Source organism: Cervus canadensis, chromosome 4 (genome assembly GCF_019320065.1).
Source record: "Cervus canadensis isolate Bull #8, Minnesota chromosome 4, ASM1932006v1, whole genome shotgun sequence".
Lineage (NCBI taxonomy): Eukaryota > Metazoa > Chordata > Mammalia > Artiodactyla > Cervidae > Cervus > Cervus canadensis.
In genome coordinates this window covers 43,362,375-43,388,351 of record NC_057389.1, presented here as the reverse complement: position 1 = coordinate 43,388,351, position 25,977 = coordinate 43,362,375, and the positions used below count along the sequence as shown (strand labels likewise).

General features: G+C 47.2%; 1 protein-coding gene and 1 long non-coding RNA gene across 3 annotated transcripts in view; both read left to right on the top strand.

Moving 5' to 3' along the window:
- The first annotated feature begins 3,428 nt into the window (after positions 1–3,428).
- Positions 3,429–16,705, top strand: SAP30L (SAP30 like). 2 transcript variants are annotated; one of them, XR_006268956.1, is made up of 5 exons: positions 3,429–3,733; positions 7,596–7,718; positions 9,891–9,989; positions 11,511–12,658; positions 13,742–16,705. XR_006268956.1 is itself a non-coding variant. In XM_043464890.1 (4 exons), the coding sequence occupies exons 1-4, from the start codon at positions 3,536–3,538 to the stop codon at positions 11,637–11,639; spliced, it is 549 nt and encodes a 182-aa protein (XP_043320825.1). In that variant the 5' UTR covers positions 3,429–3,535; the 3' UTR covers positions 11,640–16,705. The 2 variants fall into 2 exon arrangements, 1 of the variants encoding a protein (XP_043320825.1); XM_043464890.1 differs by having other exon boundaries at positions 11,511–16,705.
- Positions 16,706–23,446: 6,741 nt separating this feature from the next.
- LOC122439189 overlaps positions 23,447–25,977 on the top strand; it is an 87,388-nt gene continuing 84,857 nt past the window's right edge. The window contains exon 1 of the long non-coding RNA XR_006268820.1: positions 23,447–23,516. This is a non-coding gene — a long non-coding RNA (uncharacterized LOC122439189). The remainder of the gene's footprint in view (positions 23,517–25,977) is intronic.

Here is a 25,977-nt window from a genome sequence, read left to right as displayed (position 1 = left end):
ACCCGACAGCTATTCCTATTTCCAGGCAAGCAGGTGATTCCTTAGCTCATGGCTCCCTTCCTCCATCCTCAAAGACAGTAACTTTTTATCTCTCTGACCCTTCTGTATTAGTCACCTTTCCCCTGAAGAAAGACTACAAAATTGTATGTAAAGGCTAGTTAAAAGCATGTGCCACCCCACCTCAAAAATACATAGAGGCTGGAGGTAATTAGGAGAGAAACAGAATAGTAATTTGAATGGAGAAAGGTAAAGATTTCTTAATTATAATGGGACTGTAGTAAGGAGGCATTCCCCAGTAAGAAGTAAAGAGAACTCTCAAGAATACAGGAGTAGCAGATATAGGAAATCCAAAACAGGGGACATATGTATACGTAAAGCTGATTCATTTTGCTGTAAAGGAGGAACTAACACAACATTACTCCAAAAAAATTAATTAAAAAAAAACTATACTTCAACAAATAACTTTTTTAAATAGATGGCCAAATAAATGATGGCCAGTGATATGGTATCATATTCTAATAAATACTTCACAGAAAAAAATAATAAGAATAACAGATATAAGGAGTAGACAATACTTTCTTCTAGGGCTCAAAGTACTGAAAGACAATACTTTCTTCTAGGGCTTTCTTCTAGTTGCTCAGTCGTGTTCAACTCTTTGTGGCCCTTTGGACTGTAGCCTGCCAGGCTCCTTTGTCCATGGGATTCTCCAGGCAAGAATACTGGAGTAGATTGTCATTCCCTTCTCCAGGGCATCTTCCCAACCCAGGAATCTAACCCGCATCTCCTGTGTTTCCTGTGTTGCAGGAGGATTCTTTACCCATTGAGCCATGGGGGAAGCCCACAAGAATAAGGACCCCATTCCCTTCCCCACCAGAAGGGTGGTGATAGGAGAACCAGGTGCAGAAGAAACTGTGTACTGCAGCACCCTGGTGCTAGGTACAAATGCTATTTTGAAAAAATATAGGGAAAAAATATGGAAAATGTAGGAGCTCTTATCCATACCAATCAAGTTTGAAACCATTATCACACACTGCCTTGTACAGATAACCAGGTGTTTTTCTGTGTGTTTGTCTGAACTTCCCTGCTAGAAGCTATACTCTTTTAAGCCTAGGATTATATTTCATTTTCTTCCTGTGGCCAAGCCTGAAATTAGTATATACACTATATGCTCAATAATTTACTTTTGAATTTATGAACTCCAAGGGAAGAATCTTATTAAACTTGCCTTTTTTTCTATTAATTTTTATTCTATTTTTTCCTACTAGAAAGGCAAGAAATGTTTATTGGGGAAAATGCAAACGTAGAATAACAGGAGAAAAATATTAATCCTATTTCCACTCCCCCAAAATAATTACTGTTGATACTCCGGTGTATTTTTTATGTACAAATAGTTGTTTTTCTTTTTAAAAAATATAGATGTGCACACATCATATCCCATACGCAGGGTTAGGTTGTTGATTTAACCATTTCCAGTATGGAACTTTTCAGCTCTTTTCAAATTTTCCCATTATAAATAATCCCATAATGAACACTGTTGTGTTTAAAATATTTTCTAGTAGGCCAGTTTCCTAAAATGGTTGTCTCACATGCGAAATTACTAGGCTACAGGGTACAAATACGTTTAAGGGCACTGAAGAAAACTGAAGATCACAGGGCATCTGTTTCTAAACATGGAAACTGGTAGTTTCCCGTTTTCAACAAGATACAAACCAGAAGCCTCTTCAATGCCACCAAGTACTACTAAAATAGGTACACGTGCGACTCTAACGCTCCCTGTCCCCTTCATGTCCCTCCCCTGGTGAAAATGCCTCCCAGCCCTAAAAGACTGCGTGACTGCCTGACCCTGGACTAGTCCCTTTGGGCCTTTGGCCCTCATTTGTCCCCAGGCCACCCAGTGGAGAGGTGGCCCGACTAGGCGTGCTGGAGCAGATTTCCCTACGGCCCTGGAGGTGTGCGTGACATTCTGGGCTCCGAACCCCAAGTCCCAGGCTCTGCAGGGCGCGGCCACCTCGCGAGTAAACCCGGAGGCTTAAAGCAATAGAAGCCTCAGCTTACAGAGCTCCAGGGAGGGCCCAAAATACGGCAAACCCTTCTCCACGCCGAGATTGGCCCAGCCCTTTTCTGCATCTCCTCCGCAGCCCCTCCTCTTCCCCGCGCGGTTCACTCAGTCCACCCTCCAGACCTAATCCTGACTTCCGATTCTTCCCAGCTGAAGGGTCACCCAAGCCCCTCGGGTCCCCGTCCCTCTCCCCTTCCGCACCGACCAAGCCTATCCCAGTCTCCACAGTGGGGCGTCTCCGCCACCCCTAAGCTTCTGACCGCCTTACAAGACCCGCCATCAGACCCCCATCACCTCTTCTCCATGTCTTTCCACGTATCTGTCCCGATTGTCCCTCTGTCTTTCCCGCCATGACTGTCTTTCTATCCGGTTTCTATCCCGCGGGTCTGCGGGTCCTCTGGCCCTGGTCCTTCCGTTTCACCCAGTCTGAACCTGTCATGACAGTACCTCTCTCTTTAGGTCCCCCCCTCACAAGCCCCACCGCGTATCTGTCCCTCTGCGCCTCCGCCCACGACTGTACTTCTGTCCCCCGAAGGTGATACTCTGTCCCCGGAGTCGGGCCCTCCGTCCAACTGGGACCCTGCTAGCCATCCCTCCCCGAGCCCGGAAAGTCTGCGGAACGGCTCGTCTCCCTCACCCGGGGAACTCTTCCCTCTTCCACTTTCTCTACTTTGAACCCATCCCAGCAGAGTCCAGGAAGTAGCCAGGCGCCGGGGACTGGCGGCGATGGCGCCCAATGGGACGTGCCAGCGGCGGCGGAGGCCCCGCCCACAGAGGAAAGGCTACCAATGGGCTCTCGGAGGCGGGACTTCCGCTGTCCCGCGGAGGGCGGGGGGGAGCGAACTGTTGTGGTGCGGAGCGTTGGGCGGGCGGCGGCCGGGCGGCCAAGGGGCTGCCTCGGGACTCGGGGCGCAGCCGAGCAGCTGCAGGGGTGGGGCGGGCCGGAGGAGCCGCGGGGCCCGGGCGCCGCGGGTTCGAGGCCGGGCCCCGCGCGGGGAGGCCGCGCCACCCCGGGGGAGCTGCCCGGCGGCGAGTTTGCCCGGCAGCCGAAAGAAGGCGGGAGCCGGCGGGGGCCCTCAGAACCCTCTGGCAACCCGGGCCCGGAGTCCTCGGGGAGCTGGTGCTTCCTGGGACGCCCTCCTGGACGTCCCCGGCGAAGGGTAACGGTTCAGGGCCCCCGGCAGAAGACGCCTCAGGGTGACTCCCGGCGGGGCCCTGCAAGCTGCGGGAGACGACCCCGGGGCCGCGAGCAGGGAGGAAGGGGCTTGGTGGAGACGCGGGCCGGGAACCGAAAGAGCCAGAGCGCGGCAGAGCGGAGCCGGGCCTCCCGGGCGCGGGGCCGGGCAGCGCCTCGGCTGGAGACGGACTCTGGGACCCTCGAACGCGGGGGCCTCGGCGACCTGCCCCGCGGGGAGCGCGGCTGCGGAGTGGCCTACGGGGGACCTTCCCCCAGAGGGGCCGGCCCGGGGCGAGGAGATGAACGGCTTTAGCACCGAGGAGGACAGCCGCGAAGGGCCCCCCGCCGCCCCCGCCGCCGCCCCGGGCTACGGCCAGAGCTGCTGCCTCATCGAGGACGGCGAGCGCTGCGTCCGGCCCGCGGGCAACGCCTCCTTCAGCAAGAGAGTCCAGAAGAGCATCTCGCAGAAGAAACTCAAGCTGGACATCGACAAGAGCGTGAGTCCGCCCCCGCCCCCGGCTGGGTCCCCGCGCCGGGCGGCTCTCGGGCCGCTGCCCCGGGCTGCGGGAGGGACTCGGGGGCCCTCCCCTCCCTGGGGCCTCGCCGCCCTTTATCTGCAAATTGATGAGTTGGACTCAGGCTTGCAAAGGCCGCTCGGCGTTGACGGGCTCTAACTAGGACTCTGCCCAAATCCGGGAGGTTGGTGGCGGGTCTGCTCCGAGGACCCTTCCTGCCTGGCAAGATCTGACACCAGTTTTTAGCGCGTTTTATCGGTGTAGGCAGGGGAGCAGGAAGAGGTGGGTTCATTTGGTTGGCCCACGGAGGAGCAGGTGATGAAGGGACCCGGCTCTTCTCCAACTTCTCCCTCCTTCTCGGATCCCTGTTATTCCTTCAGAAAAGGAAAGGTGGCAGCTCCTTTCCTGTTTGCGGCGGCCTCAGCTTCTGCACAGGGTCGCCGAGCTCGCTGCTTAAGCAGGCAGCTGTGGGGAAATGGGATTTTCAAGGATGTGGCAGAAATAAGGCCAGGACCTGGTCTTGGGAGGTGGCTCAGGCGGTCAAAGTGATTTGGAAGGAAGAAAACCTACTTTTATAGAGTTAAGTTCTTTAGAAATGCCCGGGGAGCGGTGGGGGTGGGTAATTTAAATTTGAATAGAAAACTTTTCCAATGCGATTTCACTACTGTAGTTAACTATTCTAAAAATTCTGAAGGTGTGTCTATTGTCAACCAATTAAGAACTTTTTCGTTTGACATCTGTTGCTGTAAGCCTAAAGTGGCTGCCAGGTGATTAGGAATTGGAAATGAGTTAGGGGGGTATTTAATATTCAGGTGGACCAGCTAGATTAGGTGGTTACCATCTCTTCTCTTTTAAGACCAAAATTTCTCCACTTTGGGGGGAAATCAGAGATTGCTCATTAAACTGAAAGGACACCCACTTTTTCCACTTCTGATGTTACAAGGGAAACTGAGACCCAGAGATAGGAAGCGAGGGTGCCAAAATCACACAGCACCTAAGAGGCTGGTTAATTTCTTGAATCTGTTGTCTGATTTACTTCCTGGCCTCACACATAAGGCTTGATTAAGTCTTCAATAAATAAAAAATTAAAAATATCTTCCATGCGCTTTCTTCTACACTCTTACTCTCACGTCCAGTTGTTGTTTTAAGCTAACAATTATATTTGCAACTCTCCAATGGAAAGATGCTATTTTTGAGTGGTTAGGGGTGAATTGATGGCTTTCTCACTACAAGTTTCTATCAGTGAATGAAAGGAATTCAACCGAGAGCAAATAACTGGCTAGCCACAGTGGTGGCCTGGAATGGGACAATATGGAAGTGAAATGCTCAATTCAAGAACAGCAGTGGATTCATCCTCATGGAAGCATTGCCCACCTTCTGTGTAGATTGTTGAAAGTCTTTACTTAATATTTTTTCCAGTCCTTAAGAAACAAATTCCCGGTTCTTTTAAGCCCACCCTCTGAGCAGTTGTGTTGCAGCATCTGGGACTCCATTTTCCCGGTGACCCCTCTGGAAAACCTGTGTAGGGCTAGGTTGACTTTGATACACACTGTCTGGAAGAGAGGCAGCCTGAGTCCAGTACTAGAGTCCCCAAAAGGTAATGCTTTTGAAGGAGTAGGATTTCAAGGCAGACTCACTCATAGTTTGTTTCAAGGTGGTGTTGTAGAGTCATTATTTCTGAAAGGGATTCTATTTCATTCTCACAGGCTTAGGCAGGAATTCAATTCTAAGTAACTGCTGTGTTACAAGAATTTTTAGCTGTTGCAGAAAGTGAAACAGGAAAAAAAAAAGAGAGAGCCTTTTCTATCACCCTCCTTCCTCCACCCCCAACTCCCCAAAGGCCACTGAGCTTTGAAATTCTGAAAACCAATATGTACTTGAAAATGGTTAAGGAAGAATAATGACTATTTATCTTGTAAAAGGGTCTAGCAGAGAACCTTTTAAAATAATAGCACCTTAAATCCAACTCAGGCAGTTTAACTCCTTCTGTATAGGCATTGGCAGTGTTCTGTGATTTATTAAGATATAACATGCTTTCAAACATCACTCCAATTGACATATATCTGCTTTTTTCTGGGGGAAAGTGGAAGTGGAGAGCAGCGTAAGGAAGGTGTTGCAGTAGGAAGGACACGTGCCCGGGGTTAGACGGTCTGGATGACCTTGGCCAGGTCATTTCCTCATTTAAGGTGGCTTCAGTTTATATCTCTAGAAAATGAGATGGGAGCCGGGGGTTTGCACTAGTGATTGCTTAGTTCTTTTCCATCTAGGATTCTATTATTCTAGCATCTTGACCTGAACATCTCCCAGTCACAGCTTTAGGAATCATGCCTCTGCCTGTTCTTTTTCTAAGCCTGTCAGTCTGTGAATCTGAAGAACAGCTTAGTCTTACATGTGAAACTAGCTAGCATGGGGGATGTAGGATATGTTGTGAATGTGCTTTCTTCCCTGATGAAAGCACGTCCAGTCGTCTCTGCATCAGCTGGATGGGATTCTTTGAGACTGTGACACGTGCTGTGTCTGAAAGTCCTTTGACAGAGTTGAATCTGGCAAAGTCATTCAAATTTGTAGCCATACGTAAATGTGGCTTTTACTGGCCTAAGCTGCTTTTAGATGCAAGGGGCTGCCTGTGTTGGTACAGCAACATTTATTGGATACCTGCTGTCTGCAAGACACTATCACAATGTAAACGTAAAACTCCTCATGGCTCGCTAATCTAACCACGTGAAAGTGCTGATTCATGTGAATAAGAAATAGTTTCCATTATTTTCTCCATGGAAAGGCCTGAATTAATTACGCTGGTTTCCTATCAGCTTACTTTTATCTTTAAGCAGTTGAGGAATAAACTCAAATTCAGAAGTCTCTCAAGAACATTTGTGTAACATCTGGTTCAGTGTCAACAACCCCAAGTCATTTACACAGGCATTCAGTTTGTTAGGTTCTTGAATGGCTCCTCCATCTCAACCCTGGTACTTATATTCTTAATAAAAACACGTCCTTCACATCTTAGCTGCTGCTTCCACCTTCACTTACTATTATGCCTCCAGCCTCCATTAGAAAATCAGCAGTGGTATCCAGCTTCTTTTATGTGGTTTCACCTTGTGAGAATCTCTGCACCTCTTTCTGCTTCTCTTTGTGGATTACATGAGTGCTGATGCAAGAATTATAAATTGATACATAGAAATAGTTTTTCAGAGGGTTGTCATGGTACAGTAGTTGCTATTGTCAATGTTAAAATAGGATGGCCTGTTATCCTATCATTACCACAGTGCCCGCTTTCCTGCTCCCAGGGGCAGTGCATTCCAGCCCCATGTAAGTAAGTTACTCACTCCTACAGGTCTGAAGATGTCATGTCCCAGGGGAACTCTGTCTTGTTTGAAGGAAAGTCTAAGCTGTTCTCATGTCCCAAACCCTGAATTTCTCCTGATGCTCCTACACAGGCCGTCACTTTCACCTAAGGGATACAGTCTCCTCAGGGCCTCCTCACTCACACCTTCTGTCAGCCTCCTTTGAAACTTCAATCTTGGCTGTCCCATCCAGAATGCTTCCTATCTCCCTGCAGTCTTCTTCTGGTCAGGGACTTCCACTCCAGTTACCTCAGCTGCAGGAGCCCTGCCCTTTGCTGTGTCTGTCACATGTGTTGTGTTTATCATCCAGGGGGCACTTGATTTATAATGAACTGCCTGGTGTGATATTAGTGTTCTCTTTGAGGAAATGATGGCTTGTATCTGTTTCTTCCCGTGGTCTCTCCAATGCCTCACAAAGGAGAAAAGGCCAATAGTTTAACAGATACCTGTTGCTGTTTCCATGGGATTGGCAACTCTGACTTTAATTTGCTTCCCATCAGGTAAGGCATCTGTATATTTGCGATTTTCACAAAAATTTCATCCAGAGTGTACGAAATAAAAGGAAGAGGAAGACAAGTGACGATGGCGGAGATTCTCCTGAGCATGACACTGACATTCCTGAGGTAAAAGTCCAAAACTTCTTGAGAAAGCTGGGAGAATGAATTCTGACCTGATCCTTACCTCTGGCCTGGTCTAAGAAGTAACTTTAGCCGCCTTTGTGTTGCTGTGGTGTATTTGAAAAGTGAATCATAGCATCATAGTAATATGGAACCTGAGGGCTGAAAGCTTAGAAATCAACTGGTCTAACTGCCCCACCATTTTACTGACAGGCACAGACACTCAAGGTCACACACTCAGTTTGGGGGCCCCAATCCAGTGCCCTCTTCAGTATCTGTGCTGCCTTTCTTCAAGAAGCCCCTGAAAAGTACTTAAATACAACCACAATGCCGAGTTTTTCAGAACTTTGGTTTTGCCCTTAAAGATGGAGACTGAGTGTGTATGGATTGGGGAAGTCACTTCCGCTTTGTTTCCTGGTCTGCAAAATGAAGGTGTAAATTGTCAGGTCCCACCAGCTCGGATTTTCTATCATTCTCTGATTCCTGGTCCAGGCTTATTCCCAAAGATCTGTTCCAAGGTCAGTTACACTGGCACAGAGTTTCTCAACAGTGGCACTGTTGACATTTGGAGCCAGATAATTCTTTGTGGTGGCGGCTGTCCTGTGCCTCATAAGATGTTCAGCAGCATCCCTCGCCTCTACCCACCAGGTGCCAGGCATACCACCACTCCCAGGGTCTCCAGACATTGCAGGTGTCCTCTGGAGGCAGAATTGTCCTGCTGAGAACCATCGCTTCTCAAACCAGAAGGCCACCATCCCGTCAAAGTGCCAGTGTCTATTAAGCAAGGTTAACAAGAATGAATATCGAATTTTCTTTCTGTCTAAATTGTTTTCACTTAAGACTCAGCAAAAGAAGAACCATTTATAATGTACATTGAATATTTGACACATGAATATTTCATAAGGCAACCGCCTGTTAGCACTCAGGGTGAAAATGACTGTGTAGGAATAGAAAGAGTAGGCGGGCCTTTGTCTGCAGATGCAGAGGAAAATCTTTGAAAATATGGCCCTTTCCCCCTGCCCCTCTCTGTGTCCCCTTTTCTATCACTGGTTTACAGTATCTTTCTAATGCTTTTAGCATTATTATTTTACGAAGGAATGGATGTATTCACTATCAAAATGCTTTTCACAAAAAGAAAAAGATTTGAGGAATGTTTGAAAAGAATGAAGGACTTTGGTCCCTCATATTGATCATTCATTTTGTTTTTAAGTGCTCTCCACCTGCCTGAAGCAAGAACATCTCTTTTAGAGGCAGGTAAAGGCAGCCCAACTTTCCGGGCCTTCACTATTTCATGACTGTGCAGCTTTACTCTCTTCCTTTATTAGAGAAAAATCAAAGGAGAGTCCTTTCCCCTCTGTTACCCAGTCATCTGCAGAGACCCAGACCCTAGCCTGCCGATTTGTACATCTGCTACAGTAGCTTTGAGCTTTCTCTGGGCGGGGGGCGGTTAAGGATCCTTATACCTGACGGCTAGGCCTGGGGAGAACTGTCTGAGAACACTAGTACATCCTGCTGTCCTCCTTCACGTCCGTCTGTCCACTCTGGGCCGAGCTCTGACCTGTCCTCTAGATGTCTGTCTGCTTTTTCCCTTTTCTCTCCTTGCCTGCTGCCCCTTCCAGCATCAGCACCCCTGCTTTCCCATCACATTTCTGGATCATCACTGCAGCAGCTCCCTCTGTCATCCCCCCGCACCCCAGTCAGTCTTCCTACAAACCACCACAGATTCATCTTCTGGGGATAGCACCCCCCTCCCCAAACCAGGATCACTACTTCTGCTTGTCAAGACATGCTACCACCCAGTCTCACCCTTTAAACCCACCATAAGTGCCTCTGATCTCCTAGCCCGTGTGTTTCTCCCCTGACTTTCTGAGCTCATGGCCTTCTCTATAATTCCCTACTCTCTGTTCCTTGCTCCCTTTCAAAACCCTGCCTGTCCTTAGCATAAGCTTCACCACCTCCATCAGCCTTCTAGGACCACCCCTCCCTGGCCAGAATTCTGCTTCCACTGTTGTTTCTGTCCTCCCAGCCAGTAATTAGTCCTCAGTGGGCCATTTCTAAGACTTGTCTGTAGTCCTCTCCCTCCCCACCCCTACCTAGCATAGTGCTAGGCACATGGGGGCATTTGATGAGTCGTGGCTGGTCAGGTGATGGATAATGTGTTTCTCCTCTTCTCTCTAGGTTGATCTGTTCCAGCTGCAGGTGAACACTCTCCGACGCTATAAACGACACTACAAATTGCAGACCAGACCAGGCTTCAATAAGGCCCAGTTAGCAGAAGTAGGTAGACAAACTTGCCCTCTAAAGAGGGAGCTCCAGCACTATGCTGCTGACTGTGACCTCGATTCTTCCTGTGTATGAACCCCTCCATACCTCTAGAAGCAACTTCCTCTTCCCTCTTTTGCACAATTTAGAATCCCCCAGCTTTAGACCTAGAAAGGCCTGATTTCCATAAAAGAAACCAGGGCACAGAGAAAAAGAAAGGACTTGCTTAAAATCACATAGCAAGTTGGTAGCTTGGAATCTCACGACTCCTGATTCTAAGTCCTGAGAGTTCTTTTGTTTGCTTGTTTGTTTGAATCTTGTTTTGCAAGATTCTTTCCAGATACGTTCCATTCTGTATATGAGGTGTGTCTGATTAATCATCCCTAAACCTTCACTCATATTCTGTAGGAGCTATTTTTCTTTCTTTGTTTTCTTTCCTTGATTTTTTTCTACTCTGGTATTGGTAATAGAAGTGTTTATTATAATGAATGGAGCCCAAGAATGTTTTCTCGAGCCCTGAGTCCTTATCTAGTTCAGGGCGTGGGATGGGGTTGGGGTGCTCCATTAGCCATTATTTTAATATACTAACAGCCTGCCTTGATGCTTCTGTCCTATTGGTATGTATATGAGCATCCTCTCATCCTTATTTTCTAAATGTATTTTTCTCTCTTTTATAGAAAATTTGGAAATGATGGAAAATACAATCCAACCACCCAGAGACAACCACTCTGTAGTTTTCATTCTCTGACTCCCTTTTTATCTGTCCTAGAGCCCTTGGTCCATTCAGAGATTTCCTTATGGGCTCACATCCCTGTTGGTTTTTTATCTTTACTTGAGAGCTTTCTTGCTGATCCATCATTTTTTCTTAAACCTCTCCTTCGCTAGCATCCAGATAAAACATAGAAGTACATAAGCCTTTCATACTTCAAAACCAATGTCCACCCCTGGTGGGAAGGATGGAATGAGATGGGGCAAGCGGAGACTGCATTCTCAGGACTTGAAATAGATCAAAGTATTGGGAATACATAATATATGATGAATTTTCCTTCAAATCTGATGTCTTTCAAGAAGCAGTTACATACTATTTAGATGATTTTTTGGGTCAGACCCTTACATCTGTTCAGTTGGCTGTTTATTTGACACAATTTTAAAAAGACACTTTTCGGCGCAGTTCCAAGGCCTGAGAGGTTATGGTAGCAGCTGGTCACCCAGAGCAGTCCCAGTGTCCTCCTCCATGGAGATGACCTTGAGACTATGCTGTGATGGATAGGCTATCTGCCCCTGAAATAGGACTGCATCTTGGGAGTGCTGTGAGTTAAAATGTTGCTTTTGGAAGCCTGGAAACCAAATCCCCTAAGCCTGGGAAAGAAGGGCATTCACATTCTCTATTCTGGAGCACTGCGGGGAGCTGTGCAGTAATCATAACTCCCTCCCAGCTCTGGAAGCAGCTTGCTGTTTCCCTTTTACACAACTGAGAATCCAAGGCCCTGGTTTATTAACATGCTTTCTTGGGCTCTGTTTTTCCCTCCCGTATAGACTGTCAGCCGACACTTCAGGAACATACCTGTGAATGAAAAGGAGACCCTTGCTTACTTCATCTACATGGTGAAGAGTAACAAGAGTAGACTGGACCAGAAGTCAGAGAGTGGCAAGCAGCTTGAGTGATGATGAAACACACCTTCAAGGAATGAAGTATAATACTTAATGCACAGGTGACATCTGCTACATTTAAGCCCATAAAGACTGTTAAATTTTATTGTAAATAAAAAAGTTTGAATAATGAATACTGTAAATCTTTTCGGGCAGGAGGATTATATTCTCATGATTCAGCATGTTTATACACAGACTTTCTCTTAAGGCAACTACTGGACTAAAAAAATCACAAGATCAGAAAAAGAATGAAAGGAAAACAATGCATTACCGCATTCTACAGAGCATTAAGTCAATTCTGCTGGACATGTGGGATGACAGACATTTTGGTAGTCACCTTGTAGTTCCACGCGACTGCTTGTGAGGTATAGCCCCGGACCAGCAGCAAGGTACGGCTGGCAGAGAGGTGCATGAGCAGACGTCTGCCAGGGACGTAGACACCACGCTTTGTCGCTTATCAGCAAATCATTTGAGCCCGGCCCCTCACCGGCTCTGTGCTGTGCACACAGTAGGCACTCAGGCAAGGTTTACTGGCACATCCAACTGTAACTAGCGGAGCCAGTCTTGGGCTTCCCACCTCTTGGTATCGAGGCCTCTGCTGTTCCTGTTGCTCACCACGTCACTTCTAGAGCGTGAGGAAGTCCTGATGCACCAGCAGGAGGTTTCAGGTCAGACCGGGACTCCAGGGCAGACTCCTGTGCCAAGCTGTATTTGTGGAGGTGCCAGAAACCCTGACGCAGAGCCCCTCCTGGGAGCCGTGGCCCGTTGTGCACCCCTCCACGCTTCATACTTCAGGGTGAAATGATGTACTGGGACTTCAGTCATTCTCCTGGGCCAGAAATGCTTTGACACATGGAGATATTTAGTGGTTTGGGGCTCTTGTTTTCAGAAATACTAATCCTTAATTCACAACCACAAGGAAGCTGCCAAGGACCAGGTGGTTTCTGCTCCGAAGTCCAGCTCTGGGATAGAAAGTCTGACCAGCTTTGGCCTCCTTGGGGGTCAGCAACAAATCATGGGTTTGAGCAACACAGGTCAGTGCCATCTGATGTTCATTTTTGTGAGCAATTTGCCTCTCTTTTAGGGGGAAGGTTGCTAAAGTGGTTTTTTTTTTAAGTATTAATAATTACCTGATTTTTTTTTTTTATGTTCAAAACCTCAGATTCCTCTATCTAATTATATCAGAGCCAAAGTATCCTTTGAAAACAAAGCTTTATATCCAAAAGTATGCTTTTGCAAAATTTTCTAGTCAGTGTATTGGAGGGCAGAGGATGTGGACAGGGAGTGGGAAGAAAAGAGAAGAAAGGACTTGAATTCTAATTTCTGACCACCTTGACAAAAGTTGTCGTCAGAGGTACTGCTTTCTAACTCAGTTTTCATTCTGAGTTCTTCCTTAAGCCTTAAAAAATAGAAGCAGCACTGGACAGCATAGCCTGACAGAGTGTTTTAGTGTCTCATAGATGACTTAATCTGAGCATCCACACAGAGAAGTCAGAATAACCCCCAACACATACACACCCAGCCGGGTGGTAGAGTGGCCAAAGGTGTCAGTTCCACGGAGCGTGCTTTCTGCGGGCAGGGCTAGGGCCAGCGCCGTCCCTCAGTAAAGCACCGTGTGTTCAGCTGCAGCCCAGCTTTCACCGGTGTTCACCACGCCTGTCTAGCAGATTGCAGCCTTTTAAGATATGTATAAATGAATGTACATAGAGCATACTTGAGACTGAGTGGATTTTATTTTCATACACCTGGCCATGGATGGCACATCAGGGTGCTCTGTGCGTGTTTTCAGTTGTGCAGATTCAATAGGTGTTTAAAGAGTCTCACTACTCACAGCTGAAGGCTCTTGATGTGTGGGCATCAAGAAGGCTCTAAAGTAGATTTTTTTTTCCCCCCCTGAGGAGCTGAGTTAGAATGGCTTTGAAGGCATCAAACACCAAGCCCCCTTTATCCAAGAAAGTGTTTTCTCGTCAGGCTGGAGTTAGGGGGCAGATAGGCTTAAGACATTGGGAACCTGCTCTCTGGAAATGTCCACAACTCCTTGAGAAAAAAAAGTGTATTTTTCTGATGTTTGAACCAGAATTATGGACGTGTAGGTCATGTCACTGTTTCTTCAACAGCAGATCTGTGTTCCCAGTTAAGAGACAGCAATGCACTTCTGTACAAGAAGCTGTGGTATTAGGTCCCATCTGTTCAAGAGTGGCTGTGAGAGTGCTTTCGTTCCCACATGAAGCCTGGGAAGCTTCCCCCTCAGCCAGATGCTGTGCGCCCTCAAATCCTGTGCCAGCTTTCCTCTAAGGAGAGGGCCTTTGGAGCGTGGAAGTTGTGGGTGTCTTTTCAACCTTCGAAAGCATCTTAGATGAGAGAAAAGACAAAACTCTCTGAGCTTGTATTTTTCTTGTGTGCAGAAATCTATTTCATCAGACCACTAAGCCACTTGCCTTAGCCTCTTCTGCAGTTTCCCACGGTTTGATCTGGAGCAGGAGACGTCTACCTGTTAGAGGTGGCCGACCCTCCAAAGCAACCAGGTCTGGCTGTGGGGAGCAGTGGGGCTTGGGGAGCGCAGCGCTCATCGTGGCTGCCTGCATTTCTCTGCCACCTGTCAAGGACTCGTGCTTCTCTCTACCTGTCACGTCGCAGCATTGCCTTCTCTCCTCTTGGTGCTCCTGGGCAAAACTGGAATATGCAATCCAGAACTGGCTTTGTCTTCTTAAAGAGCACGGCTCCTGCCTCAGTTCCAGCCTGCTTCGTTCTTTCCTGTGCCCTGAAGAGTGTCACATGGAATTGTCAACATCTTGCCATCCGTGTTGCTTCCTTTTAAGGTTTTTAAAAAACAAATGGACAGACTTTATTTCAGTGAACAGACTCTTAGGTTGGCAACAGCATGTGAAAAAGATCATAGCCAAATCCCTTGAGAGATTGCAACCAAAGGATTCAAGACCAGGGGTGTAAAAGGAAGAGGAATTTCATGTATGTGATGCAGCCGCCAAGTTGCTAGATGTTCCTGTCATAGCTAAATAGTCACAGCTAGTCTTCCAGAGAGCAGATATGAATAACTGCTTGCAGCTGGAATGTTGCATCTAACCTTGGCATTTCAGCTGTTTATTTAGTGGGAACTTTTTGTTAACATCCTGGAGGGCACCTGCATGGTAGGAAGGAGAAAGCCAGAGTGGGAACTTACTCAGGAGCCCAACCATGGATCCCAGAGCCGTTACTGCACGGAAGTCATCTGAGGACTCTGTCATTACAGCGACAAGATCCAAAAGTTGGGAAAGGACCTCTAAGTCATCCAGTCCAGTCTCCCATAGGTGCTGACATTCTGCCTACAACCGTCCCACCAAGGTTTGAGCAGTCTGGGCTTAAACACCTCCGAGGACAGAGAACTCACTACCTCCTGGGGAAGCCTGTCCTATCTTCGTAAACCTCTGGCTTTTCTGTGTTCTCAGTAATTTCCATCTTAGTCTCTGCCTAATGGGGGCCACGTAAGTTAGCCAAGGACTAATCGCTGGCACCATCCCAGGGTATAGTGTTGTCTTTGGGGAAGGAGCAGCTAGCAAACAGACACTTTGGTGTCCCGACTGTTCTCCCCTCTAAGTATCATTAGTCCATTTAGTTCCTTATTGAAGATGTTGAGGAAACCCCAGTTATACTCCCTCAGTCTTGCTAAAGCTGATGGAGGAGGTCAGGGGAGAAGAGAGTGCTTCCAGAACTGCTAAAAAATACCTTAGGACAGAAGAGGCCTTAGTTTTGTGTTTGCCTCACAAAACTTAGGAAAAGCTTTAGCTGGAAGATTGTAAACTATGATCATGCTGTCCTGGAGTTGAAAGGTTAAATAGCCCCTAAGGGCTTATACCTTAAGATTCCTGCAAGTACTGCACACACTGCTTTTATGGAGAAAGCAAAGCTTAGGAACTTGGGGGAACCACATGTCTCAGTGTCAGAGAGGTGCCATATTTTCAAGCTGGAAACTCCTTAAAGGTTGCCATTGCCCAGTCATTGATTTTTAGAGATGGGGAAACCAAGATTCAAAAAGACTTGCCTGAATGCTTTGGCATCATCTAGACCCACTTAGCGCTCGTTCACTTCACAACTCACAGCGTAGCTGGAACCCATTCTGCAAGGGAGCTGCCCTCAGGTCCTTGAGACCTGCCACTGAGCAGAGGTCCCCCAGGCCAGCCTGGCTCTCAGGGACTGTGAACCAACCTGCAGAACTCCAGGCTGTGAGACCTGACTGGGAAGGCTGTCAGTTGAGTTTTGTAAAATGAATGGAAAGGGAGATCAGAAAGAGCCTGTAATTTAAGACCAAGGTTCCAGAGTCCTAGTGGGAAATGTGGTGGTGTCCTAGAATCTAAGTTCTCATGAAATGCACTTGCCTTTCAGGTGGGTCAATCAGGTGACCCTGACTTGAGCAGACACAGCTCTGTGGCCCTGCCATTTGCTGCCCCCGTCCCTGTTAGCGAGAGAGACAGTTGAACTGAAGGACAGGTGAGCTCAAGACCACGCCCTGGGAAGCGTGGTGCTCTAGGGGTGCTTTTGTATTCCTTTCATTTTATTAGACTCTTTCCAAGTTCATGGTTAGGAAGGGTAAAGTCAATCCCATTTTTTGAGGTGGAATCCAGCCAGAGGCAGGGTGGGACTTTTCTTACAGTAGGAATGTCTACAGTCATTTCATATGGCTTGCATCTTCAAACACAAACTCTTCAATGGCTTTCATTTAATGAACATATCTTTGCCAATGGCAGAGGCTTGTGCAGGATCCCTGTTTCACATGTCTGTTATCTGTTCAGCCCATCAGAGTGTTTTAGGGGTGTGGGTTGGTTTGGGTTTGTTTTTTTTTCCATTTTGTAACTGCCTTATCGAAAAGCAAGTGCCCTTCCATTCCAGGCCTCTTCATTGTACATGTTTCCTGCCAATTGGGGGGATCATTTGTATTTTAATTTTGTAATCTATGGCTCTGTACTGTTGAAAGGCTCTCAATTCTGTGGGGTCTCCTTAGTATGTATATGACTTTTCATGTTGCAATATCACACAGATGGGATGGCCCGACTTTTGCTCTTAATAAATGATCTAAATGAGAAACAAGAGACACACTCTGTTGTTCGCTTTGAATGCCCGCATGGAGCTCTGATCTTTCACTTGTGCGTTCGTCCCCTAGCTGTGTAGGACAGTGACTGGGGATAGCCATCTTCCCTCCGTTTGCCCTTCCACCCCCAGTGCGCCCTGCGTGAGTGCAGGTCACAGAAGTCTGACCCTGCCCTCCTGCTCACTCCTGTGCAGACTGACTGCAGCTGATCAGCCAGAGTCAAGCCTGAGTGCTGCCCAGCATAGCAGGTACCCTGGCCCCAGAGCTTCACTCTGGTCTCCGGTTATCCATGTATAGTTGTCCACCCATCTACTGGATGGATGGTTGCAAATTGAAATGCCTGCTGGGGGGGCCGGGCAGAGGGAGTTGCAAACTGGAAAATCCAGGTCCCTTCTAAGGGCAGCCACCACTGTGTGTTAGACATTGTGTTGAGTCGTTCAGTCGTGTTCGACTCTCTGCGACCCCGTGGACCATAGCCCACCAGCTTCCTCTGTCCATGGGGATTCTCCAGGTAAGAATACTGGAGTGGGTTGCCACATCTTCCTCCAGGGGATCTTCCCGACCCAGGGATTGAACCCAGGTCTCCCGCATTGCAGGTGGATTCTTTACCATCTGAGCCACCAGGGAAGCTAGCCTATTTTCGCCACATGGGCGTGCAAACTCTGAAATTTTTAACAGAAATCTTTAAAGTACAGTTCCCCCCCTCAGCACCCTCACCCTCTCCCATTCTACTCCCGTGCAAATAGTGTGGAGGTGGATTTCTCAGCATCCTAGGTGGCAAGGACAGTGGGAAGTCTTGTCACCTGGAACCTTCAGGGTCAGTGATAGGTTGTTGCTGAAGCATGCCATTTTTCAGTCACCTTCCTTCAGAAAGCAAAGGAACGTCCAGTCTTCTACCATGCGGTCTCTTGATCTGAGATATAACATAAGTAGTTCCTTCCACTTCTGTCTGTGCTGAGGGCTGCCTCTGACCCCTCACACACTGAAACTAGGAGAGGTACTTTATTGCCAGGCTTCCCCTAAACTGGCCAACCCCTGCTGAAGTCGATCTCATGTGAGGATCCACAGACATCAGTTGTGATGGACAGTCATGACGGAAGGATGAGCCCACATCTTACTGAACCATTAGGACGGAGGTTCTACTGGGAACCAGACATCCTTTTTTCAAAACAGGCCTTTAGAAGGGTGACACTTGCCACCTCCTACCCCCATCAGACTGTTACAATGCCAATTCCTGGGCCCCACCCCCAGATTCTCAGTGTGGAAAGCTCAGGGGCCGAATTCCAGGAATATGAGTTTTTTAATTTCCCCAACTAAGACTCAAGCTTATTAGAATTGAGAAGTACAAAACTGGTCCAGCAGTTTCTCAATTCAGCTACTTCAAACTCATCAGGAATACTGGTTAGAAATTTCCAGTAAGACCTACTTAATGAAACTCTTTGCCAGGGCAGCCCAGGAAAAATCCCCTGGGGAATTTGTGCATCCAGATGCAGATGGCCCTGAGTCCAACCGTCTAAGGCCCAGGAAGACAAAGAAACTACCGTCAGCCTCAAGCAGCTCAGAAAGATCAGAGCTGAGCAAATACAGTGACGTGCACAGCGAAGACACTTTGAAGATGAATCATTGGAATAGATGCTCTTCCCTCTGGAGAAAAAACAAAAAACAGAATGAAAATAATCCACAGTGCCTAACATGTAGGAAGACAAAAAATGTCTGGAATTGAATCTTCCATTTACTTAACAGTTCTTTAGTTTGTAAGGATCTTCTGCATCTGGATATAATAATAGCCATTGAGTGTAGTGTGCAGGGCTTCCCAGGTGACTCAGAAGGTAAGGAACCTGCAATGCAGGAGACGGAGGAGATGTGGGTTCAATCCCTGGGTCAGGAAGATCTCCTGGAGAAGGAAATGGCAACCCACTCCAGTGTCTTGCCTGGGAAATCCCACGGACAGAGGAGCCTGGAGGGCTACAGTCCATGGGGTCACAAAGAGTCGGACACGACTGAAGTGACTGAGCATACGCAGGCAGTGTACACACCAGACAACCTGTTCCTAATTTTACATGCACTGGTGTATCCAGTCTCACTACAGTCACATCAAGTAGGAACTGTTATTAACTCCAGTCTATAGAGAAGGAAACACAGGCCCGGAGAGGTCTAGGAACTGTCCAAGTAACAACAAGAGCTGGAGGCACTCCTAGGAGTGAGTCCGAGGATTGTCCAGCCGAGGGACACTCGTCAGCTCCACCACCGAAGAGCTCAGGAGCACCACGCTCGGCAGCTGTGCAGCTGGCTGCAGCAGTTCCCCTTGTCCTGATCAACTGGACCCACTCCACTTTAATGAGGGATTCCTCGAAGTCACTCAGACTCTAGTTAGGAAATTTAATAGGGTTTAATGGAGGTTAACAAGGCACATCCAACTTTCCAGCCAGGTTCTAACTTACCAGAGCTGAACAGAGATTAACAAGCCCAGAAGGTGTAACGGCACCTGCATGATTTAATGGGGTTAATGAAACTGTCAGATGCTGGCTGAGAGGGACAGAGCCGGAGCACGCCTCTGTTAACGAGTCAGTCTGCTGAAGGTCAACAGACGTTAAAAAGCAGATGCTGGCCCTGGCTTGCCCTGGGGCCAACGGCTGGCAAGGAAAAGAAGATCACAGCCAGCGTGCCAACCATGCTCCCTCCTGGTTGGTGGGATCTGGAATTTTATTTTCTTCTTTGTGCTTTCTTGGTGTTGTCTACATTATTTAGAATAAGCATGAGTCATTTTCACCAAAACTGTAAAATAGTAAAGCAAGTGTTTTTTTTTTTAAGTGCTCTCAAATGCATTTACTCTCCCTTTGTATAGTTTGTTACATCATCCTAAAACCTGTAGAAAACAGTAAGAGAAATAAAAACAGAAGCAGTAATACATTCTTAAATTAAGGCAGCACTTAACTGCTGTAGCGGGCTGTCACCTGTCACCTCCGAGGGTTTTTGTCACACACTACAAAGTAGGAGTGTACAGAATGACACGGCAGGGGGACAGTGAGTCCTCCTCTGTCTCCCAGATGGCTGCAGTTTCTGACCTGAGCACTTACTATCTGCCAGGCCCAATATTAAGCTCTTTACGTTCTATTAGTCTATTTGATAGATAAGGAAACGGAAATTTTAAAAGGTGAAAGGGCTTGTCCCAGGTCAGCACAGAGTGGTAGGTGGGGATAAGTCAAACACAGGTCTGTCTGACCCCAGAGTCCAGCGTGCCTGGCTGCCTACTAACTGGTTAAGCTAGTATTTCAAGGGAGCATTGTTTAGAACAGTGAAGAACTCTCAAGTATGTCAAATAACAGGGGACTGATTTTAACAGTATTACACTTATGTCAACATTGTGAAATATGTAATTACATAGAAGGGTGTTCCTATCAGTTTAGAAATAGCAGATATGTATATTTACGTATGCATATTATATGAATATATATGTGTGGGTGGGTGGGCATCTTTATATATCGTATGTATACAGTTGGCCCTCCATATCCACAAGTTCCAAATAGAGGTTACAAAGGCCGACTGTACCATGCCATTTCATATAAGGGACCTGAGCATCCATGAATTTTGGTATCTTTGGGGATCTTGGAGCCATCTCCCTGTGAATACAGAGGGATTCAGACTGTATATACTGCATCTGTGTGTGTGTATATGTATACACACATGTTTATATACACACACATTCCTGAATCTGTGACTATGGGCATATCTGTAGGCATAGCAAAACATCTACCAACTCCATGTGTAGCCTGCTGTATCTATATGATTCAGAGTACGGGAGAAAGGTCAGGGAGGAAAGGGCTTTCTGAAAATCAAGGGGGCTTCCTGGAAAAAAGGCTCCTCTGTAGGCCCTTGAGGGAAATGGAAGACAGGAGACAGGAGTGAGGGCAAGTCCAGTCCGGTACAGAAAGCCTCACACGCTGGACTGAGGAGCTTGTACTCTGGAGTCACCAAACCTGCTATCATTAAACAATGAACTGTGACCAAGAAGATGTCTGTGTGTCTACTGGGAGCCAGGGGGAATCTGGAAATGGATTCTGCCCTCCAGGAGCTGGGAATTTCAGAGTTCAGACCCAGACAGGGGTGGAAAGCAGTCCTTCCACTGCTGAAATCCTAGGATCTGTGAGGAAGCCTCGGAGCCCCCGAGTTCTGATGAAGGAGCCAGGTGTAATGAGCTCTGAGGTCTTGGAGAAGCCAGTGAGGCTTACAAAGTGTGATGAGCTTAATGCAGCCAAGGTGGCTGATGAGACTTCACGAGAGATCACGGCCACCAGCAAGGCTGGACTCTGCTAAGGGCGCAGAGGTAGCATACCTGTGCCCAGCCAGACCCCTCTGAGCGTCCTGCTCAGGAGACACGGGGCGGCAGGAGTTGGAGGGCCCCAAGGAAAGCCCGTGCCGCCAAGGGGCAGGGGTCAGGCTCGGCTATGTCAGCAAGCAACTGCCTGAAATGAAATCATCTGATGAAGCTCAGCACCGCCGGAAAGAATGAGGTGTAAGAGACCTCAGCTTGCCTACCAGGGCTTAGCTCAACTAGGTGAAACTGAAGCTTGGCTGAGCCCACAGTCCAAGGAGGCCTTGCCATCTCCAGTGGTAAGGGTGTTTTCCTTGTGGTTGCTCATATCATCTTCAAATGCATACTATTTCTGTTTCTATCTAGGAATATTTCCAAAACTGAACATGAAAAAAGAAAAGTGGTCAGGATGACCTGTAGAAATGGTAGCGTTTATTTGTTAAACATCTACTACGTGCTGGACACTGGGCTAGAACATTTAAGTTCACAGTTCTAATCCTCACAGAAACCTGCAGAGAAGCTGTTACCATCCCTAGTTTTCAGATGGGTAACTGAGGCTCAAGAGACGTTAAATAGCTTACCTTATGATGAGCCAGAATTTGAACCCATATCAGTCTGACCCCTCCATACATCATGCGACCTCTACCAGAGAGAGTAGAATACTAGCCGTGTGGTGGAGATGGAAGAGTAGTAAGAGCTGTTAGAAAAACTCAGGATCCCAATAGTCTAGGGTGCTTAAGGGGAAACAGCCCCCTGCATTCTGTTAGCCCAGAGCAATAGTGACAGAAGGATGTTGTTACCAATAGAAGATTATGTTTTGTTCAGTAGCTCCCATCCAAAGGAACAGAAGAAAAAATACATATATATATGTGATGCATCTTACACTCCACATAGTAAGAAAATACAGATCCCTACCCCAAGGTGCCTTTAGAGGATCTTGGATTGCAAAACCCTAATGTCCTTTGTTGGATGCTTTTGAATTGTGGTGCTGGAGAAGACTCTTGAGAGTCCCTTGGACTGCAAGGGGATCAATCAGTCCTAAGGGAAGTCAGTCCCGAATATTCATTGGAAGGACTGATGCTGAGGCTGAAGCTCCAGTACTTTGGCCACCTGATGTGAAGAGCTGACTCACTGGAAAATACCCTGATGCTGGGAAAGATTGCATGCAAAGGAGAAGGGGGGCAACAGGATGGGATGGTTGGATAGACTCAATGGACATGTGAGTGAAAATCACTCAGTCGTGTCCGACTCTTTGTGACCCTGTATAGTCCATGGAATTCTCCAGGCCAGCATACTGGAATAGCTCCAGGGGATCTTCCCAACCCAGGGATCGAACCCAGGCCTCCCACATTGCAGGGGGATTCTCTACCAGCTGAGCCACAGGGGAAGCCCAAGCATACTGGAGTGGATAGCCTATCCCTTCTCCAGCGGATTTTCCTGACCCAGAATCGAACCGGGATCTCCTGCATTGCAGGCGGATTCTTTACCAACTGAGCTATCAGGGAAGCCTATGGACACAAATCTGAGCAATCTCAGGAGATAGTGGAGGACAGAAGAGCCTGGCATGCTTCAGTCCACGGGGTTGCAAAGAGTTGGAAGTGACTGAACAACAATGACAACAACATCCCTCTGGAGTTAACCTCATGCCCAGGACTCCTAGCTCTGTGAACTTTCTGGGTCCCCTCTCTGCTCCCCTCAACTTCCAAAGGAAGTTAGAAAAAGTGTGCCCTGGGACTCTGGGATCACTGCTTGAAAGTGAAAGTGAAGTCACTCTGTCCTGTCCGACTCTTTGCGACCGGATGAAATGTAGCACACCAGGCTCCTCTGTCCATGGGGTTTCCCAGGCAAGAATTCTGGAGTGGGTTGCCACTACTAAGGGGAGAGAATTTGACTGATGCTCTACACTGGACTGGCCACCAGGTGGCGCCCTCCCCTTAGTCAGTGGCAACCCCAGGCCACCTGGGAAGGCTCAGGGCTATTTTCTGTTCCCCTCACAAGCTGCTGTGTTTGGTAAACGCCTTGATTCATATCAATGCAAAAATCTGGACAGTCAGAGCAGAAAGGGACTTAGTTCTCTGGTCCTAACCCCTCATTTTACAGATGACACCAAGGTCCAGTGGGAGCAAGGAAGTGCCCAAGTTCACACAGCAGGCTGAACTCCTGACTGCTGGGTGTATTAGTTTTTCCACCATGCTAACTGCTCTCACTCTCCCCTGAACACCTCCCACACGCACCCTGAGACTGCCAGAATCCTACCCTGAGCCAGAACTGGCTCAACTTCCCTGCCGTCCCCTGCTGTTTCCTCACCAGGCACAATAACTCAGGTTTACCACTTCCTACTCTGGGCCAGCCTGAGCGCTTCCCACTGGTTCTTTAATCATTACTGGATCTTGGCAATGTCTCTGCAAGCTATTCCGCTTTCCTTTTTACAGAAGAAGGCTCAGAGAGGTTAAGAAACCTGCACAGTGCCACACAGCTCATCTAACCAGCTCATCTGGCTGTGAGTACAGGCCCTCGGGCCAATCCCAACCTCCCTGTTGATACCTGCCTGGTCTCTTATGCTGTATTCTCTGTTTCAAAACACTATCAAAGACCTTTCTGCCTCCTTTGCCTGACAAGAGTTCAGTGGGGTGAGGAAAGGTGTTGTTAGCCCATCTTAGAGATTAGAGGACTGGGGCCCTCGAGGGTGATTGGTCTGAAGTCACCTGACTCGTGGGAGCCTTGGGCATGGAACAAGTTTCCACCACCAGCAGGACACTCTAGAGGACTCTCCACATCTCATAGCCCAAGCTACCGCCCCGCTGCTGTCCCTGAAAATCATGGAACTCAGTGGCCAAAACTGCAGGTTTGGAGACAGGCAGGACTGGGTCTGCCTGCCTTGTATAAGTCATGTGACCATAAACTACACACACACCCTGTGTGGTTGTTGGGCTGAGTAAGTGAGTCCATGTAGGCTGAGCACTGCTGTTGGGTACACAGGAAGTCCTTAGTAAATGGTGGCTACTTATTGATATGATTAACTAAAGCTCTGTATTTAATACTCTTGGTACACGATCTGTTAGGTCTGCGCTGTCCAAATGATAGCCACTTTCGAATGCTTAAAACAACCCAAACTGAGATGTGCTTTAACCTGTGTAAAACACACCTCACTTTCAATCAGTATGGAAAGAATATGTAAAATATCTCAATAATAATTTTTATGTTGGCTACATGTTGAAATTATATTCTAGGCATATTGAGTTAAATACATATATCAAATTTAATATTAAATATTGCCTTGGCCAAAAAGTTCTTTTGGATTTTTCTGTATGGTCTTACGGAAAAATCAGAACAAACTTTTTTGGCCAACCCAATATATTATATATATTTAATATATATTTTTACTTAAATAATAAATTCACCTGGTTCCCTTTATTTTTTAATGTGGCTACTAGAAAATTGTAATTACATACATGGCTCCCTTTGGTGAGTCGCATAAGGGAAATATACTATATTCTTACATTACGGGCACTATGCCACTTAGTGCTTCCTTGGACAGTTTCAGAAACTCAGCTGTCTCAGCCTGCCTGCCCCTTGGTTTGTCTTAATGATGCGGGCTCTAAGGGCTTTGAACCAGGACTCTACTCACTGGCTATGTGCCTGTGGGCAGGTTGATGCAACCCCTGTGCCGATCTTTCCAAAACAAGCAAACCAAAATAAATCCTCAATGCCTCACAAGGCTATTGCAAGGATTAAATAAAATAATAAAAATATCTCTGCCATGGACACAACACTAAGTGCTCTGCACGCTTTATCTCATTCGAACCTCACAAGCCCCTGGAAGTTGGGGCATTTTGTAGATGAGGAAACTGAGGCTCAGAAGTGTTCAGGAACTTGTGCAGAGTCTCATGGCCACTGTCAGATTCTATGCCCCGCCCTGGAAGGAGTGGGGTTAAGTAGACAAGGGGGAAAGAAGAGTACAGCTCCCCAGGTGACCTTGGGCCAGTCTCTCCTCTCTGCAGGTCTCAGTTTCCCCTTCTGTAAAATAACAGACATGTTTGGATGGTGTATAAGGATCCTTGAGGTCCCAGTATGATGGGGTGCTTGAACATTTCAGGGAACATAAAATTTCTGGATGGCTTCGAAAGTCCGATGCCTTCCGTTGTCCATTCTGTGGGGATAAATGTGCATTTCTGTTTGTTTTAATAACATTTGTAGGAGCTTTATATAGTGTCTATGTCTGCTTACATTAGACGCTGTGTATTATAGTTAAGAGTCTTTCACTATTTCCCATATAAACCTTGTTTTTTATGGGTTTGGGAGAGCTCAGCTGTAAAAACTCCCTTGGTTGAAAAAAATTTTTTTTCAAACAAATTAGGTTTAAATCAGGAGGCTGATTTCAGACACTTTAGAGCCTGTGTATTTTTTCTTAGCAGTCACTTTTCATTTAAAAAATGAGACTAGCTGATTTCTTAGTTTCATTTCTTTCATGAAGATTTAGGACTTCCCTGTTGGCTCAGATGGTAAAGCGTCTGCCTACAATGTGGGAGGCCCAGGTTCAATCCCTGGGTCGGGAAGATCTCCTGGAGAAAGAAATGGCAACCCACTCTAGTATTCTTGTCTGGAAAATCCCATGGACGGAGGAGCTTGGTAGACTACAGTCCATGGGATCACAGAGAGTCGGACACAACTGAGCAATTTCAATTCACTTCACTTAAGCTGGTTGCTCGAAGAGAAGGATCCAGAGCCTTTTGCAGTAGAGACCTGGGCCTGCTGACTGCCAGCTAATGCCAGCTCAGTGTTTGACTGTTGTATGACCCCGAGAGCTGGTCTTGTCACTCTCGGAGTCTCCCTTTCTCCTTCCACCTAGGGGAGCATAATTCCTGCCCTTCTCCCTTCTCCCTTCTAGTAAGGACAAAGATGTCCATACTAGACATTTTTGTCTAGTAGAAATAGAAATGAAAAGTACCAAGGAAAGGTAA

Bases quoted from the DNA above. Each gene is read 5' to 3' on its own strand.
- SAP30L (XM_043464890.1), top strand. From the start codon at position 3,536: ATGAACGGCTTTAGCACCGAGGAGGACAGCCGCGAAGGGCCCCCCGCC. The intron at 3,734-7,595 runs GTGAGTCCGCCC...GCTTCCCATCAG, and splicing joins AGCTGGACATCGACAAGAGC to GTAAGGCATCTGTATATTTG. The intron at 7,719-9,890 runs GTAAAAGTCCAA...TCTTCTCTCTAG, and splicing joins ATGACACTGACATTCCTGAG to GTTGATCTGTTCCAGCTGCA.